General features: G+C 51.9%; 1 protein-coding gene across 1 annotated transcript; it reads left to right on the forward strand.

The window, feature by feature from the left end:
* Positions 1–717: 717 nt before the first annotated feature.
* CCNI (cyclin I) lies at positions 718–23,829 on the forward strand. Its single transcript, XM_062493185.1, has 7 exons — positions 718–967; positions 12,351–12,507; positions 17,802–17,936; positions 20,240–20,314; positions 20,504–20,644; positions 21,388–21,618; positions 22,212–23,829. Exons 2-7 carry the CDS (start codon positions 12,394–12,396, stop codon positions 22,671–22,673), a joined length of 1,158 nt encoding a protein of 385 aa, XP_062349169.1. The 5' UTR covers positions 718–967; positions 12,351–12,393; the 3' UTR covers positions 22,674–23,829.
* The last annotated feature ends 226 nt before the right edge of the window (positions 23,830–24,055 follow it).

Raw genomic sequence — 24,055 nt, forward strand, 5'->3', positions numbered from 1 at the left:
CAGGCCTTCGTGCTGGGGAAAGGCCTAAGGAAGTATATAAAGTGCAGGGCAAATCCCTGTTTACATCCTGCAGCGCAGTAAATAAGGGATCAAGCAGGGATAACACAGGGAGTTCTCTGTTCCAGCACACTCAGGCTGGGAGACACGGGACGCGCAAGGAACAGGCGAGACCGTGACCCTTTCTCCGAGGATCGGCACAGCTCAGGGCTCACTTACAATTACCTGACATATAAACACTTTTGCCCCTTCGCTTCGAGAGCGTTTCAAATAACACACCGAGCACCGGGCCCCGGCACCTCCTCCCCCCCCCCCCCCCCCAGCTCCCTCACGGAGCCGCGCACGCGCCGGGCGAGTCCCCGCTGCCGCGCGATGCTTCCGCCGAGAAAAAGAGTCCCCGCTCTCCTCCCCCTCCAGCCCTCCCGCTCCCCCTCCACAGCCACCGGGTGGAACCGGGAGGGCTGAGAGCCGCCTCCAGCCGCCGTTGGCCTCCCGCAGCCGTGACGCGGGGCTTTGTCCTCTGCCGGCGGCGCTGAGGCGAGGCGGTTCCGCCCTGAGGGGCGCTCGCGCCGCCTCGCCGGCGCTTCTTTCCTCCCCCCCCTCCTCCCCTCCCCGAACCCCCCGGGAAGCGGCTGGCTGCGGGCTGCCTCTCGCTCCCCTCCCCTCCCTTTTCGTTTTTATTTTATTTTATTTTAATTTAACCCTCCCCCCCCCCCCCCTCCCGCGCGGCGGCGGCCCGCTCACCCCTCTTCCCCCCCTCCCTCCCCCCGCCCCTACACTCCCCCAAGATTCCCCCTCACCATTCCCTACCCCGTCATGGCGACATGAGGAGCCCGCCGGCCACCGCCGCCGCCCCGGGCATGGGCCCCGCACGGTGCTGAAGCGCCGCGGAGGAGCCCCGGCGCCGCCGCCCCGCCATGGGGTGCTGATGGCCGGGCCCCGCCGGGCACCCCGCCGCCGAGCAGGGGAGGTGAGAGCCGGGAGGGGACTCGGGGGGATCGGAGCTGCGGGGGGGTGTGATTATAAACGCTGCGGTCGTACAGGCGCCAGGCATGCCGGCAGCCGCGCTTTGTGTGCCCGGGCGGGTCCCTGTCCCGTCCCCCCGCTCCACGCAGGGGCTTTTGTGCCCCAGGTGCGACGCACGGGATTAGCGATCAGAGGATCTGAACGGGTTGGACTGCGCCTTCAAGATCACGTAGTCGCAATCCCTATGCCGTGGGCAGGACAGCTCCAGGTGACCAGGTCCATCCAAGCCCTATCCAGCCTTGCTTGGAACGCTTTCAGGCTTGGGGCATCCCCAGCCTCCCTCGGGCAGCCTGTTATCGTCTCCCACCACCCTCATAGTAAAGAGTTTCTTCCGAATATCGAACCTAATATTCCCCTCTTTCAGCTTGTACCCATTACTCCTTGTCCTGTCATTACGGTACCTGAAGAAGATTCTCCAGCTTCCCTGTAGGCCTCCTGGTTTTGGGTTTTGTTCTTGTGTCTTTGTGTACTTGATTTGCAGAGACGGGCTCCACTTTCTCCCCCAGTCCCCTCTTAGCCGTCCTGGCTCCGATGGAAGAAGTTTTCTTGAAGCAAGAGCAGCACTGTGTTCTTTAATTCCATCTCCAAAGGGGTGCACTGAAGGGATTGAGATAGCCATGGGTATTTGTGCCTGTGGTAGAAAGCAGAGTTACAGAAAAAAATCCTACTGAAAACTTGTCCATTGAACACAAAATAACCTGCTCTCCTATCTTCCCCTTTTGACCCTTAGAAGGAGGGAAAAAGGAACAAACCCTCATTTTACCACTCTTAAAAGTAATGGTGTTAGACAACAGGCTAATTCAACCCTGTGGTTAAAACACTGTTTCAGCATCAGCCTTTGTCTGCTCCCAGACATTTCTTTCTGTGGTGTGCTGCAACAGCATGTACATGGCACAGCCCCTTTTAAAGACAAAAGGGTGAGATTTTTTTTTTTTAATAAAATGTTTAAACGGAGCAAGATGTGAGTGGTGCATGACACACTTGGCAAAGGGGAGCATCTACCCTCTGGCTGCAGGGGTGGCAGCTGTGCCCCCCACCTCTGCTCCACTGCAGGTGCACTTGGAGCCCGGGTCAGGCAAGGCCAGGGTGTCTCTAAAAGCAAATCATGGCATCTTTTCCTTGTCTCGGGGGTTGGATTTTGGATCCCGGCAAATGATTCACATTTGGTTTTCAAGTAGTTCGGCTGGCTGGTAGGGCAGGGGGAGGGCTTGTTCTCATCGGTGCCTGCACAGACCTTGGCATGGGGTGTGGGAAGCCGATTTTCTGGCTTCTCTCCAGCAGGAACTGAACTTCACATGGGGGGGGGAGGGTGTATATAGGTTCACACACACACACAGTTTTAATTATCCTCCCCACGTGTAGAACTTAGGCACAGTTTGATGCAGCAGGACTGATCTTAGCTGCTGGTCTTACTGTATATGTCTTGCATTCCCAAGTCCCGCTCTTCATTTGGTCTGGGACCCTATTAAAACAACTGATACTGCCTCTGATGAGAACCTTGCTGTGGAGATCCTGTCCCCAAAAGGTCCTTCCTGCTTGTGGGATGCCAGCTGGGGCCAGGCTCTCCCCCTGTTCCATGTTTGGGGTGTCCCAGGGCTGCAGCCCGTGCCGCTGAGAGCTTGCCTTGAGCAGGAACTGCACAGCCCTTCTCTGGCTGGGTCTTTGGAACTGTGTTTTCCCCTGCTTCCAGACCTGTGTTCCATCTTACAGTAACCCTTTGATGCAGTCAATACTTGGAGTAAATGAGTTGTTTTCCTGTTTTCAGGTGGTCCCAGTAATATGTCCCTACATTTATCCGTTTAATCAGGGGTCAGTCCCAGTGTGACACGGTTCAGTTCTGCTGTCTTGGCTTGTGTCACTGCCCTGGGAGAAGCTTTTTGGTGGACCAAGTGTTTACAGCTTGGTAAAGCTTTGAGCATCTCCCCCTGTAATCACAGCCTCTTTGATTTTCCATTCTCATCCTTTCTGTGCTCACCTGGCTCTTAGCATTCCTCCTTCACAGACTGAAGTGAGGCTTCCCCTATGGTGGAAGGTCCCTTCCCTCAGGGCCTGCTGGAAGATGCTTTCCCTTGCACACCTCCAGCCACCCAATGGTTAAAGCAGTAATTAGTCTTGACCTCATGCTGACCTGGCTTTCTGGAGAGCACTTAGATTCACAGGTCTAATAATTGTGTTTTTACAAGGCACTTTTTGTATTTATGAAATAAAGGTCAGCTTCACACCAATGTAAGTGATCCGTTTGAACTGGGTGATGGAAGGGATAGATAAACAACATCTGCAGCTTATACCACACTGAGGGATTTTAAAAAGGACAGGCAGGACCACCGGCCTCAGGAAAACCAGACAACCTATTTTGAGTGCCAAATGATAACCCTTAGGACTCAATTGCCTGAGCATGGACCAGACTGTGAGTGAAGACCTGCATCTCCAGACAGAGTGTAACACAGCTGTGGGATCTGAATTCCTCCCCTGCAATAGGTAGAATGTGTGCCCACAACTAACTTTGCTGGGAACCTGCCCGTATTTGCCTTCTTTCCTTGGCTCCCACGACTCTGTGGGGTCCGAGGAGGTCCTGACCAAGGACCTTTTCAGCAGCACACTCCAGTGAAGCAGCAGGAAAGCCAGGCTGCCCATCAAGGAGGTACATTTTAAGGGGGATTCTGCCTCACTGAGAAAAGTTTCCCAGAATACAGCACAACAGTAGCTATTTCCAAAAGCCAAAAAAAAAAACAAAAGTGAACTCACTGAGATGGAAGGAAATTACAGGTGTCTCCAGTCTCTGTATGAAACAGTTGTGGTCTGACATTTTCCCTTCCTGTGTGTTTGCTGACTCCAAGTACTATCAATACTCATTTGTTAACCACAGTGGGTATTTGCACTTGCTGTGCCATTAACTCCTCTAAAAGCTCACTCCTACATCACACGTTACTGCAGATACTCCATATTGCTCAGCAGCCCAGACACCAGACATCTCTACCAGGATGATGGGAGGTGCTGGGTGAACCCATCTGCCAGAGGCTTTTGGACCCTTTTGGTGCCTCACAGCTCCCACATCTGGGTTTATTTTATTTTAGGCCCAGGACTGTTCTTAGGCTGTCCAGAACTGTGGGCATATCTAGGCTCTCGCAGGACAGGAGAGATGAGCACGCAGGGAAGAGCCAGGACTGTCCCTGTGCCATGCTATTTTGGCAGACAATTGGAATTATATCCTTTTCTGTATTGTCTCAACAAGAGGCTAATTAGTCAGCAAGCTCGAGCTCCTGGAGGATAATTAAGCTTTATAACTGTGGGTTCTCTTTGGTTGATGAGAAAGAGGAGGCAGTACCCTCAGAGCACAAGAATGCTGCTCTGCAGCTACTGTGCTGTACCTCATAATTGATCTATTGTTTCAACAGCAGATAAGTCCTCATTTCCTCATAATTATCTCTTTTTACAGCCTCACACTGTATCCTGATATTGGCTGTAATCACTTATTTATCCTGAAGCCAATCAGAAGCTATAAAGCAAAATACTGGCCTTGGTGAGCACTTAGGCTTTCAGGCAAAATTCTTTTTGTTGTTGTCAAGAGGAATCAGGCCATCGTAGTCAGACACTTATGGGATGTGGGAGTTGAACTGGGTACAAACTTGTTTGGTTTTATCACCCTTCATTGAGGTTAATGACTGACTACTGCCCAAAGACAAAGAGGCACTGCTGAATCCTGTCTCTGTGTTCTTGCCCACAGAGGCATTGCATTCATTTGGTTTCAGGGGATTATATTACTCAAAAGGTGGTGCATGATGCTTCAAATTCCAAATGCCTGTTGGCCCTTGCCTCTAGAGAGCTCTTTTTTTATGGGGTTGAAAGCCTCTGGCCCTATTTTATGAGATTACAGCTCTCTCTCATCCTTTGCAAGCTTGGTTTTCCTTGGAGTGACTTCCTTCAAGTTGCTGTTGATTTATACCAAGTTACATTGGTGGTGGGAGAAGTGAATCACACTCTGCATGTGCTGCTTTGAGGAGACTACCAGTGAGACATTACATAATGCCAGGTTTGGTTTGCCCCTTTTTTTGCATTTTAAAGCCTTCCTGAAGAAGGGACAAGCTGCTCTGGATCCTTAGACCGGGGCTGCTTTGAGCCTTTAGGATCCCAAAATGCTTGAGGCTGGGAAAGTACCTCTGAAAATCAACTTGTCTGAGGCCCCTGCTCAGGCAGGGCCACCTAAAAGCAGTTGCTCTGTGCCATGTCCAAACACTCGTACAAAGGATGAAAAGTCCACAGCCTCTCTCAGCAACCCAGCCAAAGCTCTGTCACCCTCACAGCAAAGCAACATTACTGATGACCATCCTCTGGTCACAGTCATTGAGCTACTTCTCAATCCACCTGTCCCCTCATCCACACTCTACTTCCAGCCAGGAGTCTGCCCAGATTTTCCTTGGCCTTCCTCCTGCTACCCAAGTACTCAAGCCTCTTTAGTCTCTCCCACGGCTTGCCCAACACAATTCCTTCCGGCTGGGCTTTGGCTTTTGTCTGACCTCATCCCCAGCTGCCTCCACTACACCATGGTCACTGCAGCCAAGGCAGCCTCTGACCCTCACATGTCCCAACAAGCCCCCCTTATAGGAAGATGTGGTGTCCAGTGGCACCCCTGTGTCCGGGATGCTCCTGGGCTCCCTGTGCTCTGCCACATTGTTCTCCCTGCACACCTCACACTCCTTGGGAGTCCCCCACAGGAACCAAGGCACCAGCACCTCCTTTCTGCAATAGAGCCTGTATCCCTCCACTGCAGCACTCCCAGGCCACCCCACCACCCCTCTGTAATCCAGGACTGCGTTCTCTCACGTGCACACACCTTTCCATGTTACCTTCCCACACTGCTCATGAGCAGACACACACCTCAGGGAAGCACCCCCAGCATGCTTGCCCACCAGAAAAAGCTGTGGGGGGGTTTCTCCAGAACGGAACCTCATAGATGCAAATGCTGAATGTGAAACCACTTAGGCATCATTTGCTGGGTTTTTTTATGCCTTCCCATCCTCTCCCACCACATGCTTTGATCCTATTTTGTAGTTATAAGCCTTGAGATAGGGCAGAAAGTTTCCTTTGAGTCCCAGCAATCACCTGCTTCCAACCCTTGCCCTTCTCCCCAGATCCTGCACTTACCCTGAGGGTGGAGGGAGGCACTGCCTGCTTCTCTGCTGCACATGGGGCCGAGGCTCTCCGAGCTGACGAGTCCCAGAGGAAATCCTGCCCATCTCCCATAAAAGCTGATGTTGTGCAGCCCCCTAACTTCTAACAGTCCTTCCCTGGGCACCGTGGCTCTTCAAAGGCAACCACACCTTCTGCAGACTCAGGGCCCTGGGCAGTGCCTGCAGGGGAGATGCCCCCTTGCTGTGCCACCACCATGCCTGAGGACGGTTGTATAGGGGCAGGGCCACCAAAGCCCCCTGTCACAGCAGCACAGCTCCACATCAGCTCTGCCGAAAGGGGCTGCTGCCTCGAGCTGCCTCTTATACAGACTGCCCAGGTGCTGCTGAGTGGGTGCTTGGCTCTCCCTAATTGGGGGCAGCTGGGGGTGCTCGTTGAGGCTGTTGGGGTTCCCTCAGCCCCCTGGTTTAGGGGCTCCGTGACAGCGCTGCCCTCAAGCTCCTCAGAGGTTCACAGGTCTTCCCCAGTAGTCCTGAACCTTGTCCCCAAAGACCCAGAGAGTTCCCAAGCAGAGCCCAGAGGCTGCCATGCCAGCCTTGGTCAGATGCCCGTGGGAGCTGCTCATTCTTCTGTCAGTGGTGTACAGGGGACTTGCACAAGGCTCAGCTATTGCTGGCTTGGATTTATCTGTCATTTACATTGGAAAAAGTATAAATATAATTGGGCACGTTTCAGCAAGCACTCGTTTCTCTTTGCTTTGTTTTGCCTGCTGCTTCAGATCTGAGCAAGAAGATGGCACCATCTTTTTGGTATGGGACCCTTGTGATTGTCCCAGGCAAGGGCTGACTGTCCTTGACATGACACCCCAGTTCACACAGTAAAGGATCACATTCCTGACCTGTTCCTGAGCCTTGGGATCTGCTGCCAAACAATAGCAGGGCCCGTTCCTAGTGAAGTCTATCCCGTGGCTGATCTGTAAAAACCTTGTGGTGAATTTACGTCTTCCACTCATTTTTAGGTTCAAATAAACCAAAATATCAGAGCAGAGCTCATGAAAATATATTGAGTTTCATCTCCTTTTTTTGTATCAGCACATAACGTTCTGCAGCTGGAGCTGTTGTCCTAGGGCTAAATCCTGAGTGTCCCTTTTATCCACAGTTTGCTTGGTCTGCGTCTGCCGCAGCAGGGAAAGGAGCTGTGATTAAAGCAGCCTGTTTGCACCACTCGGAAGCTGTGGCGTGGAATATTTAAGCCCTTACTGACCAAAGATCTTTCTGGTCAAAGGCTGCTTGAATGGACTCATCTTGGCAGGTGCCAGACAAAAAGGAAATGCAAACCTCCACCTCTTTCTCCTCCTCCTCCTGCTGCTCTTCTGGCCCTTCATACCAGAGCCACTAGAGCAGGGAGTGGGGTGGGCATGGGTCTGGAAGCATGCCCGTCTCAGCAGGAGGGAGGAATGGTGACACTGTCTGAAATTTCAGTCAGGAGCTCATCCTCTACCTTTTTTTTTAAAAAGTCCCTACTTTGGAAAATACCATTTTAAGTTTCCTGTAAACAGCAAATCCCTGATGTTAGTCACAAGGCTGGCGGAATGAAGGAGAGCAGAAATCTCTTAGAACTGGTCCTGTTTATGGAGCAGCTCTTTTCCAGAGGGCTCCTCCTTCCTAGCTGCTAAACGGACCCTGGGATTTCTGTTTCAAAACAGGACATAAAAACCCCTCCCCTCCCTCCCATCAAAACACTGCTCTGCATTCCCTTTTCCACCCGTGGTTTGAGCTGGCAGGTCCCTTTAAAACGTTTGGAAAAATTCATCTGTTCGGTAAACCGGCACTAAAATGAGGTCAGCTTTATTTGCACTCCCAGGGAAAAATCTGGTTGGAGGAAAAGAAGTGGCGAGCGAGTGATGTACGTGAGCCCGCCTGAACGGTGCTGCCAAAATACCTCACAGCCTTGCCTTTGTACCAGGCTGTGGGAGGCAGCTCGGGCTGAGTCACACAGACAAGTGGCAAGGGCCCTCTGCCAGCCTCCAGAAAATCTCCTCTTTGCCAATTTGGGCTTAGCAGGGCTCCAAGGTGCTGCTGGTGAGAGGTGTGAGATCACCTGCAGGCCCTTAGGTGTGACACTAAGCCATTGCTCATGGGGAGAATTCTTACTGGGCTTCCTATATGACCAGAAGTCAGCTTGTTGCTTCAAACAGCAACACGCTTAGGTAGCTGTTAACATTTGAAATTGTATTCCCAAACGTACTTTTCCCATCCACTTAGCTTGAAAAATTTTTATTGTCTCACAACGCTGTTGAGCTGTTCCCATTGGCCATTTATTTTGTACATTCCAAAGCAGTTGATTTGAGCCCACACTTGTCACCTGCTCATTTATTGCTGTCACACCAGGCTGTGCTTTGGCATTTCCCTCTGCCCAGACTGCTTCACTGCCAGGGTGTGTGAGGAAAGAGTTAAGCTGAGAGAAAGCCCCAGGTACTAAAACTGACATCCATCCCAGCCCCCGGCCACAGCTTTGAAATTACTAATCACAACTTGCAGTTAGACATTTCTGCTAGCAGTAGGCTTGGATCCTTTGAAATCACAGATGGCTGGCTGGAGCTCTGAGGAATTCAGTCTCCTCCTCTCTTCCTTCTGCTTCGCCTTCCCCCCTGCTGCCCAGAAAAATCTGTTTGCAGGTCATCTGTGAGATTTTATTATTGCTTGCTAAAGCTGAAGCAGGTTTGGCCGCTGGTCCCTGAAAGTATGAGGCCTGCAGAAATTGGTGTGGTGCTTCAGCTCTACTGGAATTACCCCCCTTGTTCGGAATATCCACCTGGACTGATGTGCAGAACAAACACAATGGGGTCTGGGTTGTCTCCAGCCCTAGAAGTCTTGTTAATTGTTTTCAAAATGAGCTGTGTTAGAAAAGCAAGCAAACAAACAAACCCCCCACAGCAAACAGAAAACAAGCCACAATCAGAACCAAAGAGGTTTTTGTTACTGCCCTGAATTATTTCAGCGATCCTGTTTGTAATTCAGTTGTATGAGGACAGTTAAATTGCAACTGGAGGCAAGAAAATCAGGAGCTGTGTTAGGAGCTTGTCCTGCCAGTGGATGGTATGTTCCTGGAGCAGCATCTTTTGTGCAGGAGGTACTTTTTATAGTCACTGCAAGTGATTACAAAGCCTAAAAATAATAAGGAAAAAACTCCTCTAGTTTGCATCCCACACGAATGCGTCCCCCCAAACCACAAGGTGTTACTTGATCAGGGAGTTGTCTGCCCCAATTCCTGCAAAAACTGCTTTTGGAAACTGTAGCCTGCAGGATTTGGCATTCTAAAATCTCTCCAGGGGAACTGGAAAGCATTTCTTTGAGTCAAGGTAGCTATAAACTTGGACCAAAGAGAGATCCTTATGAGATCTTTATTTTATGGACCAGCTCGGGGTGTTTGCCATGGATAAGGAGGTGATTTTTGATGTCTCTCACAAGTGAAAACCTCACACCAAGGTTTTGACTCTCTAATTTTGGAGCAAGATCCGACTTGCCACTCCTCACAGGAGGCATCAAAGCCACTGCCTTGTCTGGGCTCACTTCTCCTTTATTAACTCCTCAGTTCTTTAAGAGGTTTCAGCTCAGCCACTTGACCTTCCAGTGAAGATTAGGAACTTCAGGAACTGTTTGAACGGTGGTCGAAAAGCTCCCAAAATAACCATAGGGGAAAAAAAACCTGAACCCAAAAGGCCAGCACCCTGGAGCTAAAGCTTAATTTTGGATCAGGAAAGGAAGCAGAAAGCTGGGGTGAGTTAGTTCTTGGTGACTGTCCCGGCTTGGGCAGTTCCTCCAGCCGTGGGTGGCTCGGGCTCGGTTGCAGAACAACACAGGGAGTTTTTGGCCGGAGCCAGTGTTTGGTGTGGGGGCAGGCTCAGGCCTCCTGCTGGCCCTGCTGTTGGCTGAGAGGTGCTGCCAGCCCGGCAGGGTTCTCTAGCGCTGCTGTCACTTTTCTGGGCTGCTCCGGTGCCACCGTCCCGAGCTGGGCAGAGGCAAGAGTCCGTGCCCCTCCCTGTGCTGCATTTTGGGAAGCTGTGCCTGCCCTCCTGCTCCTCATCCTCCCAGAGCCTGTTCTGCCTCTGCTCCCTTGTGTTTGGGGAAGCCTGCACACAATCCTGCTGGCGGTTTTTTCCAAAGGCACGCATTTATCTGATGGAGAGCTATGTAAATGGAGATGCAAACTGGATTCAGCCCCGGGCTGCTTGGCCGTGCTCTCTGTGCTGGAAAACTGCGCTGCTTTTGCTCCAAGGGAAACTTTCAAGCGCGTCATTCCTCCTCTTTTTTCCCTTATAAAGGTTATTGTGCCTCAGCCCCAAGTTGAATTACGTCCCTAGTTCACGAAGGAAAGGTTATATTCCCCTCTCTTCTGCCCTTGCCAACTGGAGAGCAATTGGCAGCGGTGCTCGCTAAAAACGCCCCTTGCAAGGCCCTGGCTACGTCGGGGCTCCAGGGACATCCCGAGCTCCCTGCTGGGATCACTGAGCAGCCCAGGCAGCACAGGGACAGCCTCAGAGGGGATCGGGGTAACTGAGAGCTCTTTTCTGGTTCCAGAGACCTGTGAAACCCATTTGTGTTGTAAACATGGTGGGAATGTTTATCGGTGACAAAACAAGAAAACTGCCTGACATTTTTCCCTGTGTTGTCTCCAGTGATTTGGGGGTTGGCTAATTACTCTCTCTTTCCTGCAAAACCAAGGAAGGACCATCGATATTTCGTATTAGGAGACATGGTCGGGCTAAATATAGCTCCTGTTTTTTTCCTGACGATGGTGGAGCGAGCTGCTCCCGGTCCCCCGGCTCCCTGCACCGCTCCCAGCTTCAGCCTCTGCCGGGGGTCTGCTCTGCCCTTGCCACATTCCACCTGGTGCAGTGCTCAGGCACAGCTTTGCCATGAGAGGTGAGGGATGCAGCCTTTGGGAACCAGTCTGGCCACGGGGAAAACTGTGGCTCTGATGGGAGGCTCAGGAGGTGCTAATAAAGCCCCCGAGGGAAGGCTGTGACTGTGCATCCCTGTTTCCCCTTCAGCCCCATGTACAGTAAGTGTCCTCAGGATCAGCCCCAGGTTTAAAAAAGAAATGCAAAACCGAGTAAGTGCACGTAAATAAGCTGTGGTTGGAGGTTCTGGAGTTTCACTTCCCCAGGCAGTCTCCGTCTGGGCAAGTGAGAAGCTTTTAATAGGGATTTTTCAGCCCACAGTGGCCATTTGGGGGCTGGTGAGAAGAGACACACCACAGAGCTTCAGGAGCACTGCTCAGACTCCTGGTTCCAAGGTGTTCTGTCTATTCACTGATGTCTGTACACCTCTTGTAGGGATATGCCAAACCAGGACAGGCTGTCCCTTGTTCTTAGAGCAGGATTTGTTCTCTAAAAATCTAATACAGAAACGGTTCCTGTTCAGGACAGGGGGCCCTGACGTTTATTTGCCACTTAAAACCTTCTGGGCTCTTAAGTGGGACTGGAGTGTGGTTTTATACCTGGGGCAGGTTGTGTGAATAAAGAATAATATTTGTTCTCTATCACTCCTGATCTTTAAGGTTTCCTTTATCTCTGGGAAAGCACCTTGAATCTTCATTTGCTCAGAGCTGCTTTTGTTGTTATTTATAATAACAGATTGTTTTCCCTCTGAATTCTGTTTATTTTCTCAGAGCCAGCACCTTGCTTATTTCCTGTAAATACAGCTTGGGCTGTTGTATTCACATGAAAGTGCCTGGTTAGTGTTTGGCCAATATCCACCTGGGGGGATTGCATGAGGCCTCATGCAAAGAATGGGAGGTTTCAATAACTTCCTCATGGATTTACCCTTCATTTACCATTTCACTGTTTTACTTTAAGTCATTTAACACTCTCAAAAATCTGTCAAAAATCTGCAGCCCTGGTCCTGGTAGGCAGTCTCAGAACTACATGAATAACCTTTTCCATCAGACCATCCTCTGCATTTGAGAGCTGGTGGTGGAATCTGTTGTCTTTAAAGAAATAAAAGACAAGAACCTTGTCTCTGCTCTGTTTTCCGTTTGTAATGGACAGGTCTTTTGACAGGCTGTTACTGCTGAGCGAGGCTGTGCCAGGGCCCGGGGCACAGTTCCATTTCCTGCAGCTTTTAGTGCCCTCTGTGCTGCCTAGTGTCTGGGCAGGCAGAGCCCAGTGTTTCACCAAGCTGTCTTTGGTTTTACAGGTAGCTGTATCCAGCTGGGTGGCAGGTGGATCCAAGGGTCACCATGAAGTTTTCAGGACCCCTGGAGAGCCAGAGGTTGTCTCTCCTTCTGGAGATGGCAATCTCTAGGGAAGCTCAGATGTGGAAAGCACATGTGCCGAAAATTCAGGCCAATCAGGTAATGTCTGTCCTTCACATCATCCATCTCAGCAGAGGCAGGAGACTGTCCGGGGGGGTTGGTGTGGGAGCAACTGGAGGTGTTCACTGACCTTTCCTGACACCTGGGGAATCAGTCTCTGAAGGAAACAATTCCCTCTTTATTTGATGGACATGCCCCGGAGGTACCCAGCACAGGGGTTAGATCTCTGCTGGGCTCGTGACAGCACATACATACATACATACATACATTGTCCTGATTAAATGAATTTTACAAACTAGTGTGCTTTATTAGTGCCTGTTTCTGCTGGGCACCAACTCTGCAACAGTTCTTAAAAGCAGCTTCATTTTATGGAGTAATTCACAAATGACAGCATTGATCGGATGCCTGCTCCAGGAAGAGCCCCACTGACTCCAGCAGGTCTATTTATGGAGCAGGGTGCAAGCTCGTGTCAGGGGAAGCAGAGCCAGGCACTGGCCTGTACAAGGGAGGAATGTTGTCACAGGATTGCAGGAAAACTCAGGGTGGGAGAGCCCACGGGGGTTCCGCAGTCCAGGCCCCCTGTTGTGCTGCAGGGAGGCTGGACCAGGATGCTCATGGCCTCACCCAGCCCAAAGTGCATCCGTGCTCCTTTGGGAGGAGGCTCTGTCTCAGCCGAGCACTCACAAACACCTGTGCATTCCACAAACTTGTGTCTGAAACAAAATGTGAAACGTGAGGATGGCGTTACAGAATTTCTGGCCCTTTGTTGCTGGGTTGGGCTGAAATCACCACACTGAGGGCCCAGATCCAAGCTTGCTGTTGTTGCACCACATGAGACATTGACACAGGTAAGTCAGCTGCTGTCAGAGCTAATCCCTGTCGTGTTTGTTTTCTCTGTCTGGCAAATGAGATGCTGCTGCTGTTGGGCAGGAGCAAATACATTTTTAAGGGCCTCAGTATTTTGTTAATCCACGTTTCGGTTTCCAGAGGAGTGATCTGGTTGTCAGAGGTGTGGAGTGTGTTGTAGCTGTGGCTGTCTTGAGGCACGTACAGCTTAAGACTCTAGCTTATGGTAAACCAGCCTGTAATTCCCTGCTGGCTGTACTCCTGGGGTGATTATAATGTAGGGAGATAAGATTGCAGGATAACAAGATAGGGTAGGGACTCCATGTAACCAAACCAGATTCATGGGTGAAGATTTCACAGGGATGAGGCACTTGCCTTTCTGCCTTGCTGGAGTTGGTTCTGGTGGCTCAGAAACCACCACCTGCCTCAGGCAGACTTCCCAGCAATCCCTCCTCTGTGCTTGTCCTTGCTCCTGGAATTTCCACCCCCAAAACTCTTGTCTCGGTGTAACCTTGTTCTTTCTGTTTCCTTGCATGTCAGCTCAGACACTGACATTATTGGTGCTGTGCTAACTGAACGTTTCTGGCAGTAAGGGATCGCTGACTGGCAGGGGAAGCTGCGTGTGTGTGAGTGTGAGATGTAGGAAGGTCAGAGGGAGAGGAGAGCATAAACACAGCTGCCTGCTCAGGGGAAACCCGGGCTTGGGAGGCCACGGAGCAGCTGAGAACACTCCTGTCTGTAATCACACATTTCCCTCTGTTCCTGCGGTTCATGACACCCAACTTGTCCAACTGTCCCGTGTTCCCCCAGCGTTCGCTTGAGCGATGGACATGCAATGGCAATTATCCTATTTTCTGTAATATCTGGGAGAGGGTCAGATTCCCTAACACCTGCTGCCTTCCTCTGAAAGCAGCTGCAGCAGCCCAAAACCTCCCTTGCATGACACTGTTGTTTATTTCCCGTGGCAATCGGGAAATCTGCATCCTTGTGTGGATCAGATCTGGCACCCCGAAGCATGTGGAACTTTCCGTTCCCTGCTCCAAGGGTGGACCGGCTGCACAGAGCTTTAATGAACTCACCTGCTTTGCCAGTGTCTGCAGAAATTCAGTGAGCTGATTGGAGACACTAGGGAAGCATTTCTGGGCAGTAAACTTTCTGTTTTGACTCCTTAGGAGACATTTTTGTTCTGGTGTTTAAAACCGGAACAAACTCAGTTTCTAAATATGTGTCGGTTGAGGTCTTCGACAGGAAGAAAGAAACCCATAGTTACAGAAGCAGGAAGACTTTCCATTTTTAGTATGGGGTGCACAGTCTGTTGGGGACTTTGTTCCTGGTGATTTAATGTACGTGATTCTTCTCTTTTGTTTGTACTTCTTGTCTAAAAACTGCTGTTCCCTCCTTTAAATGCAGGCCAGTGTTCTGGGCATGTCCAGCATACCAAAGCCAGATCTCACATAGGCTTTCCAGCCTGAAAAAACAGTGGGCTGAGTCTGGAAGCTCCTCCTGCTTCTGAAGGGATTTGGATTTTTTTCCCCTTCTGGTTCCCCTTCTCTTTACCCCCCATGTGTTACATAAGATGCAGGTGACATTCAGGAGTTTTCTTGGGATTAATGCTGGAGAAATGGAGCCATAAAGACTGGTCACAGGTTGAGTTTGCTTGTTACCGAGTAACCTCGTGGCTGAGAGGGGCTTGAGTGAAGATTTTTGGATTTATTTTCATAGAAGGAGAGTGTCACTTGTGTCATGCCTCCTTTCTTTCCTCTTCTGGCTCTCTCTGCCTCCCCACTTGTTCTCTGTACCTCCTGAGGAATCCCGAGAGCTCAGTTTATTTCCAGTCCTCGTAAGGGTCACCTGCTCACTGCCCAGGAGCCCACAGGCAGCAACAGACATGGGGAGAGAGCAGATCACCTGTCTGGGACAGGAGACATTAAGGACATGATTATCAGCTGAGCTGTTTTCTCTCAAATAGGCAGAAGTAAAACAGAGTCACGTGTGAGTTGACAGATATTTATTTTAGCCTACATATTCCACAAGTCCCAAGGTATGAGAGATCAGTGTCCCTAGAGATGATTTGTTCTGTACTTGCCCTCGGGAGCACCCATATGTGGGGTCCTGGTTCTCCTGCCTGGAGCAGGGGTGACGCACCCAAAGTAACTCTGCTCCAAGGAGGAACCTCTGCTTTCCATCCAAAGGGACTTTCTCACTTTCAGCCCCCAGAGTGTCTCAGTTTTGCTTTTAGTTTCAATTAACTAAGGATCTGTGACCTCGGCGCTTAATTAATTTCACTGTTCTGCATTTTGTTATTTGTGTTCTGAGGGTGTCACAGGGACGCCTCTGAGGGAGATGGCTAGAGCCTGGTATTTGTGTAGGAAGCTCTTCATCCTGCATGGAGCAGCAGCAGGGTTTGTGGGAGCAGGGGACCAGCTCTCACTCCTGCCTGTCTCCTGAACCAGGCTGCAACAACTTTGCCTGGTGTTTAAACTCACCTGTCTATCTATCTATCTATCTGTCTGTCTGCCTGTGAGGGGATTCTGCCCCATTCTCCTGCTCCTTTGTTTGCAGACAGGGTCTGGAGTAGACGCCCTTTTTGTAGGGTGCCAGAAAGAGCTGGAGACTCCCCTCCTTCCCTTTGCTTCCCCAGGTAGTTCTTAGGAGCCACTTGAATTTTGGAGCCTTCCTTGTGCTGGACATGCCCCAAGCTGTTGGTGCTTTGCAGCTGCTCCTTCCTCCCACAGGCACTGTGGGGCTGGGCTTGGTTTAATTTCCCATCCCAGCTCCTCTGTGGGTTTGGGTCAAACACTTTTCCCTTCACTCAGCAAGGACAGGCCCTGCAGGCACTGCGTGTGCTGCTGCTGCTCTGGGTTCCAGCCCTGCTGGGAATGCTCACTGCGTCTGAAACACTGCCCAGGAAGGGCAGCAAGATCCCAGGCCAGGTCTTGGAAGGGCTTGGAGGAGAGGCAGCACAGAGAGGGAGATTCTCACCCTTGCCAGCCAGGCTATTTTTAGGAGAAGATCTCACCTTTTTCTTTGGCAGGCACAGGGAAACGGCACCCAACCAGCATAGACACCACTGGGAACTGTGGAAGCTGCTGCCTGTTTTGGTGGGATCAGGCAGGAACAGGACTTGGTAGAAATGGAAGGGCTGGAGGGGTGGTGGTGTTGAGATCTCCCCATGCTGCTGAGGCAGAGCCCTGCCTCCCCCCAGCAGGAACACCAGCTGTGCCATTTCCACTCCCTCCTCGAACATTCCCCCTTCTTCCCCCCAGGTACAGCCCAAGTCCCTTCCCACCCTTGGGAACATCTTGACCAGAACAGCATTCAATAACCTGTCCTGGTGTGTGGTGTGTTCATTGTGCTCCTGGACCCTGCCCCCAGGGGGGCTCACATTTCACCCTGGAACTGCATTGATTTTAGAAAGAACCACTATTGGATGGAGAAAGTAGCAGGTGCTGGTTACTGAAGAGCCAGGCTGTAGTGGAGCAGCAGCTGAGAGCACAGGCCCATCTGTGCTGTGACACCAGGGCACTGTTACTGTCTGTGGAAGGTACTCGTGGGTGTTCCAGTGGTGGACATAGCCTGGGGTATTTCTTTTCTATCAGTATTGGGATGGTTTTATTCTGAATTCCTGCTGCTTGGCCCTCATGGCATTACTGGGGGCAGTTACAGCCCAGCTTTTCGTGCTTCTGGGCACATCCGTGCTGATAATCCCCAATAATCCCCCTTGGAGCGAGACGAGGCAGTTCCTTGGTTGATGGGAAAGGCTTTAGGAAAGCTGGAGATATTTCTGAACTGGATCACAGGGAAGGAATTTGTGTCAGTGACTGAGCTGTGCGTGTGCTTGAAATTTAGCTGTTGTCCAAACAGATCGATGGGGGAGACATGGGCCAAACACCTAAACCAAAGTGCAGGCAAAGCTGCAGCTGTTGCCTCCCCATTCCAAATCAACTGAGCCACTGAGAACCTTGTGTCAGCTGTTTGCAATTTTCTTTATTTGAACAGGCACTGAGCTAAAAAACCCCCATATTTTAAAGAATAAAAATTACCCTTTCCCTACAAAACCCCAACAGTCCTTCCACTCTGCTGTTGGCAAGGAGGGTTTTGTTCCAGCTGAGAATTTCTGTGTGTCCATGTGGTTCTCAGGAGGATAAAAAAATAATGACTAAATAAATAATAAATTTCTGGAAACTACTCTGGAGTTGGGCCTACCAGTGCTTGACGAAGTACAAGTCACCCATCCTCTTGTCCCCGCTGTACACTGCCACTGGAGTGAGGTTTGGGATTCTATCAAGAAAGTTCTCTTTTCCAAGGCAGGTTTTTGGGATGGGGTGAGTTTACTGCAGGGACAAAGTGGTGACTGGGGCTGGCTCCAGGTTCCCCCTTTTTTTCAAAGGAGGCTTTGTTTCCATGCTGAGTGTCTCCTGCAGAGGTAAAGCCTTTGGGACTTTCTCAGGCCATGTGTGAGAACAGCGTGTCTTTCTCTCCCCCAGGATGTAGCCATTTCTCCAAGGCAGAGGGATGAGGTCATCCAGTGGCTGGCCAAGCTCAAGTACCAGTTCCACCTTTACCCAGAAACGCTCGCCCTGGCCATCAGCCTCTTGGACAGGTTTTTAGCAGCAGTGAAGGTAAATATTTGCAGCTCCAGGGATGGGAACAGATTCCTGCCCTGGCACACGGTTGGTGTGTGCAGTGTGAGCCGTGAGGCCGGATGGAAGCGCTTCCTTCCCCCAGCCCTGCCCCTACCCCTGCCCAGCTCACACGTGGGTGGGCAGCACCTGCTCTGCTCTGCTCTGCACAGCAGGGCTGGGGGGTGGGGGCACCCAGAGCAGCGCCTGCCTCAGCCTGGGGGACTCAGGAAGGCAAAGGCAGCACCCACGTGCCCCAGGCCAGCCCTGCGACAGCAGCACCAGGCAAGGGCCCTGCTCACCTCCATGGCTGCGTTCCTCCCATTGCTGCCACCCCTGCTAAAGGAAACAGCTGGAACAAAAACCGAGGAGAAGTTTGAGCCTGGCGAGGGAGCTGGTGCAAGGAAAAGGGGAAAAAAAAATGGGTGAAGGAGTTGGACACAGACACCAGCTTTTGGGGGGAGTAGTTCCCTACCAAGCTGCTCTACAGCCTGATGGAGTCCATCTTGGATGGATATCCGAGAGGTGGGAAGGAAGAAGGGAAGCAAACACAGCTGCAGGCTGTCCATGTCACATCTGTGCCCTCCTGCTGTGCTCAACCCAACTGGAATGGATGAGCCCCTTTGGGTTTCAGGCTGTTCCTCCATAGAAACTGCTTTAAAAAGCAGGGGAAAACATTTGGGCTTCTGCAAGTGGGACTCTGGTCCCCTTAGCTGGGCAGTGCTTTGCACCTGCCAAGTGACCAAACACACTGTACTGCAACCTAGAATGCCTGGCCTGGAGCTGTGAAGTCAGGCTTTGGAAGTCTACCTCTTACCACATTTGCTCAGTTACATTCCATGCTCAGCAGTCTGTGGTCTCACCTGCACATGTCTCACCCCACACCACCACTGTGTTGGGTAAGCAATATCCCTTAGGAGATGGCAGCTGGAGGATGCATTCCGAGCCTGGGCCTTTGCTTTCCCGTGTGAGAGACTGTGGTAGAACACAGGTGCCATCATTCATTAACTCACCTCTTAAATATTAATAAATATTGATCATGTTCTCGTGCAAGCCATGGAAGTTATTATTTTTAAGAATCTAAAGTAACTGACTTACTGAAATGCTGAGATGGCAAAGGTTTAGATCGCTCAGCAGCCAATGCCCTCAAGAGCAGGTTTTCTTTCAGCAGAGAGGAGCAGCCAAGGAGTCTGTTCTGAAAGTGTGGGACTAGGAGTCCAGAGCTCACCGTGTGCTTTGGGCAGTGAGCAGGAAGGGGAAAGGGGCTTTGCCTGGCTGAGCACTGGGGCTTGGTGCTCTCTCCCCAGTTTTCCTCTCCCACAAAGCTCATGGCTCTGATGCAGCTGAAGTCCTGTTGTTTCACCAGGGACTTTATTGTGAACACCACCAGTCCCTTCCCCAGGAACAGACTTGGGGATTGCTGGGAGTGGCTGTTAGCCCGAGTACCTCACTGCACAGCACCTTGGCAGGCCCTGTCCCAGTCCTGCCCTAAGGGAACTCTTTCCCTAGGACACCTGAACGCACAAATTGTGAGCGCAGGATTTTCACTTCCCTTGGCCTTCAGCATCTCTGAGCACTGCCAGGAGAGCCCAGCTGCCAGGAGCTGCTCACAGCTCTGCAGCTGTGCCAGGGTTTAGGAACAGCCTCTGCCTTGCCAGCCCCGGCCACTCTGCAGGATGTGATCATGGCCAGTGGTCGTTCACTGCCAGTGGGAGTGGAGCCCCTTGTCAAGGTGGTCCCATCTGCAAAGCTCACAAAAAATCCCCCTTTCCCCTCCAAATTGCTATTACCTTGCCTAAAAACCATCTTCTTGTGGACGGAACCAGCTCTCCCTCACTAATCCCTGGGCCACAGTTTTGGGAACTGTAGTTTGAAATGACAGGTGGTAATTTCACAAGATGTTTTTAGCAAGTTTTCCTGAGTTACACCTCCCCAAGCAAAGGCAGTGTTTTCCAATTCCCATTCCCCTTCCCATTCCGCGTGACCCGCAGCAGTACTGGGAGCAGAGCTCAGCTGCAGCAGGTGAAGGGGTTTTTCTGTGAGGGTTCCTTCTCCCCTTAGGATTTTCTCTTTGGCACTTCTGCAGTGCCTAAACCCTAAAGAGCTCTTTCCAGTCCAGTGCTGCCCACTCCGATCACGGGGCTGGCAAATCCCTGCCCTCCCTGATGTCATGGAGCAGGGACTTGTGCTTGGCACAGCTTGCCACTGCCAGGGCGTGCCCAGAGGTCAGCCTGCCAAGGGAATCAGGGCGTCACTGCTGCATCCCACTGACACAGAGCCCTCTCTGCTCTCCTGTCCCACAGGCCCGTCCGAAGTACCTGAACTGTATTGCAATCAGCTGCTTCTTCCTCGCTGCAAAGACCATTGAGGAAGATGAGGTAACTCGGTTCTTCCTCCGTGGAACACTGTCCACTACTGTCGGACTGTCTGCCCCCCCAGCCCTACCTTTGCTCGCTCGTGGTGGCTGCCACTTGGCAGGACAGGAACCAAGCATTTGGTGTCATTTCTCTAATGATTGGTTCTCTCGTTTCTTTTTTTTTTTTTTTTTTTTGGCTTTGCTTTTGCAGAGGATTCCAGTACTGAAAGTGTTGGCTCGGGATAGCTTTTGTGGTTGTTCTCCAGCTGAAATTCGCAGAATGGAGAAGATCATCCTGGATAAACTGAACTGGGATCTTCACATGGCAACACCACTGGATTTCCTTCATATTGTAAGTAAAGGGCTATTGATGTTCTTTCTGGTGTCTGTCAGTGCAAATCATCTGTCAAGAAGCAACTAGACAAAAATTCTACCTCTGGGGGAACAAAGACCCTGGAATATATTTGTAGTTCCTCTGTACCTGTAGTTTCTGAAGGAACATGCCTTGCCAGTGAATTCCAGGGGAGACCCATCACTCTTGAAGTTCCATATCCAAAAAAATGGGCCTGCTGTCTGACCCTTTGGCCTGTTCTGGGGGGTGTTCAGCCACAGATGCACAGCCCCTGAAAATACTGCCCCTAACTCTTCACTGCCAATGGTTTTCCTCAAAGCTAAGCATCAGGCTGCAGGGAATCCAGGGGTGCAGCCATGGAGAAAGCCCCAAGGATGGGCTGTGAGTGTGGATCCGTGCCTGCTGCAGTCCTGCACAGCCAAGAGAGCAGATGAAGGAACATATCCTGAGATTCTCTGTGGAATTTTACCCTCACTCCATGCCTGAGGAGTGTCTAGGACCTCTGAATGCCACGTGTGTGCTGTAGAGAGTAGGGTGGATAGGAAGGCCTTCTGCAGAGCCCTGGAGCCTGTTGCCAAGCAGGTCCCACCACAAAGGCTGCACCAAGCTTTGGTGGGCTCAGCACGTCAGGTTTTTCCCCATGGGGCGGAAATTGCCTCCAGGGTCGGGCCGGAGGATCCTCGTGCGCTCCCAAGGTGCGGTCCCAGGTGCCACCAGCCACCCCCTGTGCTTGTGTCCCGCAGTTCCACGCCGTGGCAGTGTCCAGCAGGCCGCAGCTCCTGGCCCTGCTGCCCACGCCGAGCCCGTCGCAGCACGTGGCAGCGCTCACCAAGCAGCTGCTGCACTGCATGGCCTGTTTCCAGCTGCTGCAGTTCAAGGGCTCCATGCTGGCGCTGGCCATCGTCAGCCTGGAGCTGGAGAAGCTGCTCCCAGACTGGCTGGCTCTCATCATCGAGCTGCTCCAGAAGGCACAGGTGAGGAGGGCAGCGCACAGGGAGCGGGGAGGGACCGGGGCCACGTCCTGCTCCGCGCTCCAGAGCTCCGGCCCAGCCGGGGCTTTGCAGGTCCTTGCTGCTGATGTTTGCCTGCTGCTTCGCTGCTGTGGGCATGGCTGGGCCTCAGCTGTAGGGACAGGGCTGCCAGGTCCCAGACCTGACCGGCTCCATTGGGTGACACCGGGAGGGGCCAAGTGCCCTGATGTACGCAGGCCCTTGCTGCACCAGGCAGAAAACACAACAGGGAAAATCACCTTGTCTGTGGCTCTTCAATTCATTGACAGCAAGCAGGGAACCTTGTGGTACTCTGGGAACACACTCCAGCTGCTAAAAAGAGGCAGCGAAATCCTTTAATGTCTCAGCGTTCTGCCTCCTTCCCCCCAGGATTCCCAGGAGGTGCAAGAAGGAGCAAGGGGTGTATCTTGGGAAGTCACCGTGGTAGGGCTCCTGCGTGCAGCGTGGTGTTGGCAAGTGAGGAACGCAGGTGGCTGGGGTGCTGGGAGCCCGTGCCCTCTCCTCACCCTGCCAGCCATCCCAAAACAGCCCTACCTTTGCTTGTCTTCCCACTCCAGATGGACAGCTCGCAGCTGATCCACTGCCGGGAGCTCGCGGCACATCACCTTTCCACTCTGCAGCCTTCTCTGCTGCCCAACTCTGTATATGTCTACAGTCCCCTCCAGCAGACCCTGGTGACCTGTAACAGAGGAGCGTTCCACCGCCAGCCCTCCTCTGTCCCAGGGCCGGGTTTCTCCAAGGACAACGGCCGGCCAGAAGCGCCCGTCACAGCTACAGCCGCGCTCTACCCGCGCCTGCCCGCTCCCGCCGGCGGCTGCAAGCCAGGCTCCGCCAAGCGCAAAGTGGAGGAGATGGAAGTGGACGACTTCTACGATGGCATCAAGCGCCTCTACAACGAAGAGCTGGCTCCGGAGGCAGTGGCCCTGGAGAACGTGGGCTCTGTTTGCGGCGCCGACGTGTCGCGGCAGGAGGGCAGCGTGTCCCCCTGCCCGCCTCTGCAGCCGGTGTCTGTCATGTAGCTGCGAGTGCCGCCACGGGGCCTGGCAGACCGTGGCCTCGGCGGGGCGGGGCGAGGAGGGGCCGTACCTTGTCAGGCTGAACTGAAGGGAGCCAAAAGAAAACCAGGAGAAAAAAAAAAAAAAAATCCCGACCCTCTTTTGAATTTTATTTCTTGTGCGGCTAATTATAGTTCCACTATTTAAGCAACTTAAAAAGACAAAAAAGTATAAAAAGCTAAAAAAAGACCCAAAAACCAAACAAAAAAAAAGTAGCAAAAACCTGTTCCTTTCTAGTGTTGTTGGTTCTACTGTTTTTCTGCTCTTGTGTGTTGTAACCCATTCACCACATCCGAGAGCTCACACTAGCTAGCCCTGCGGAGCTGTTGCAGGTTTCCCAGCCAACTGAGGCCTCTCTGATCCCATTCCCACCTGCTCCTTTGTCCCTTTCTGCTTGCTTCTCTTTTAGTTCTCAGCCAGTCTCGTGCATGACTTTCTGTCCTGCCCCACCTTCACCACAGCTTTCTTTTGCCCTTCTAAACAGAAATCCTCTTTTGTTAATAGGTGGGTGTTTAAATGTGATAATATTGAAAAACTGGATTTAAACTAAAGATTAGGCAGGAAAAAATCCCAAACCAATGCTTGCAAGCCGCTCCACACTTCAGCAGTTCCCACAGGAGTGTGAAGGTGCTCTGTGCCTTGCACAGAGACTTGTCCCAGTTACACCGGTTTGCCTTTCCCAACACAGAAAGCAGTTACTGGGTTTTGTATCACTAAAACTGAAACCATGTTTTTCTTGCTGTGCTGCACTCAGTGTGGATTCTCACCAAGGCTTGGTTCTCTCCATCAAATGTAACCCTTGAATTGTGCAGGGCCCGGTTCTCCCAGCACATCTCCCTGCACTGCTGGGTGAGGTGCTGGGGTGCCTGAGCTTTGGAACACGTTGTCATTATCAGCCACAAAACCAAAACAAAGCACCCCAACCCTCCCCCGTGTTTTGTGTTCACGTCACTTCTAACCACGAGTCTGACCTTGAGCGCGTCTCCTCCGTGTGACACCCTGTTCTCAGAACACCCCGTCCCGACTGTAAGCTCTCTCCACAGCCCTGAGGAAGGTATCGTATCCAGAGCCATTGTACTGATGAAAGCCTTCTGGTAGCAATAAAGAAAGTTGTCCTGGATTCCCAGTCTGGTGTTGTGCTTTTCACCCGAGACCTGGCTTGGCTTCACCCAGAGGCTGCCAGGGGGCTGCTCTGTGCCAGGCCTCTGCAAAGGTGACACGACAGGTACTGGGCAGCCAGGAGAGTCACCCAGCATGAACTCCTTGCCTCTCCAGCACTGCCAGCTTTAGCACTGGCTCCAGTGCTCCTCACTTCAGGCCGAGTGCCTGGCTGGGACACTGCTCCG

This window comes from Cinclus cinclus, chromosome 5, assembly GCF_963662255.1.
Source record: "Cinclus cinclus chromosome 5, bCinCin1.1, whole genome shotgun sequence".
Lineage (NCBI taxonomy): Eukaryota > Metazoa > Chordata > Aves > Passeriformes > Cinclidae > Cinclus > Cinclus cinclus.

What these genes read in the sequence shown, in the direction of transcription:
- CCNI (XM_062493185.1), top strand. Translation starts at nt 12,394, where the DNA reads ATGAAGTTTTCAGGACCCCTGGAGAGCCAGAGGTTGTCTCTCCTTCTG. An exon ending in GGTTTTTAGCAGCAGTGAAG is followed by an intron (nt 17,937 to 20,239) that starts GTAAATATTTGC and finishes CCTGTCCCACAG; the next exon opens with GCCCGTCCGAAGTACCTGAA. An exon ending in AGACCATTGAGGAAGATGAG is followed by an intron (nt 20,315 to 20,503) that starts GTAACTCGGTTC and finishes TTGCTTTTGCAG; the next exon opens with AGGATTCCAGTACTGAAAGT.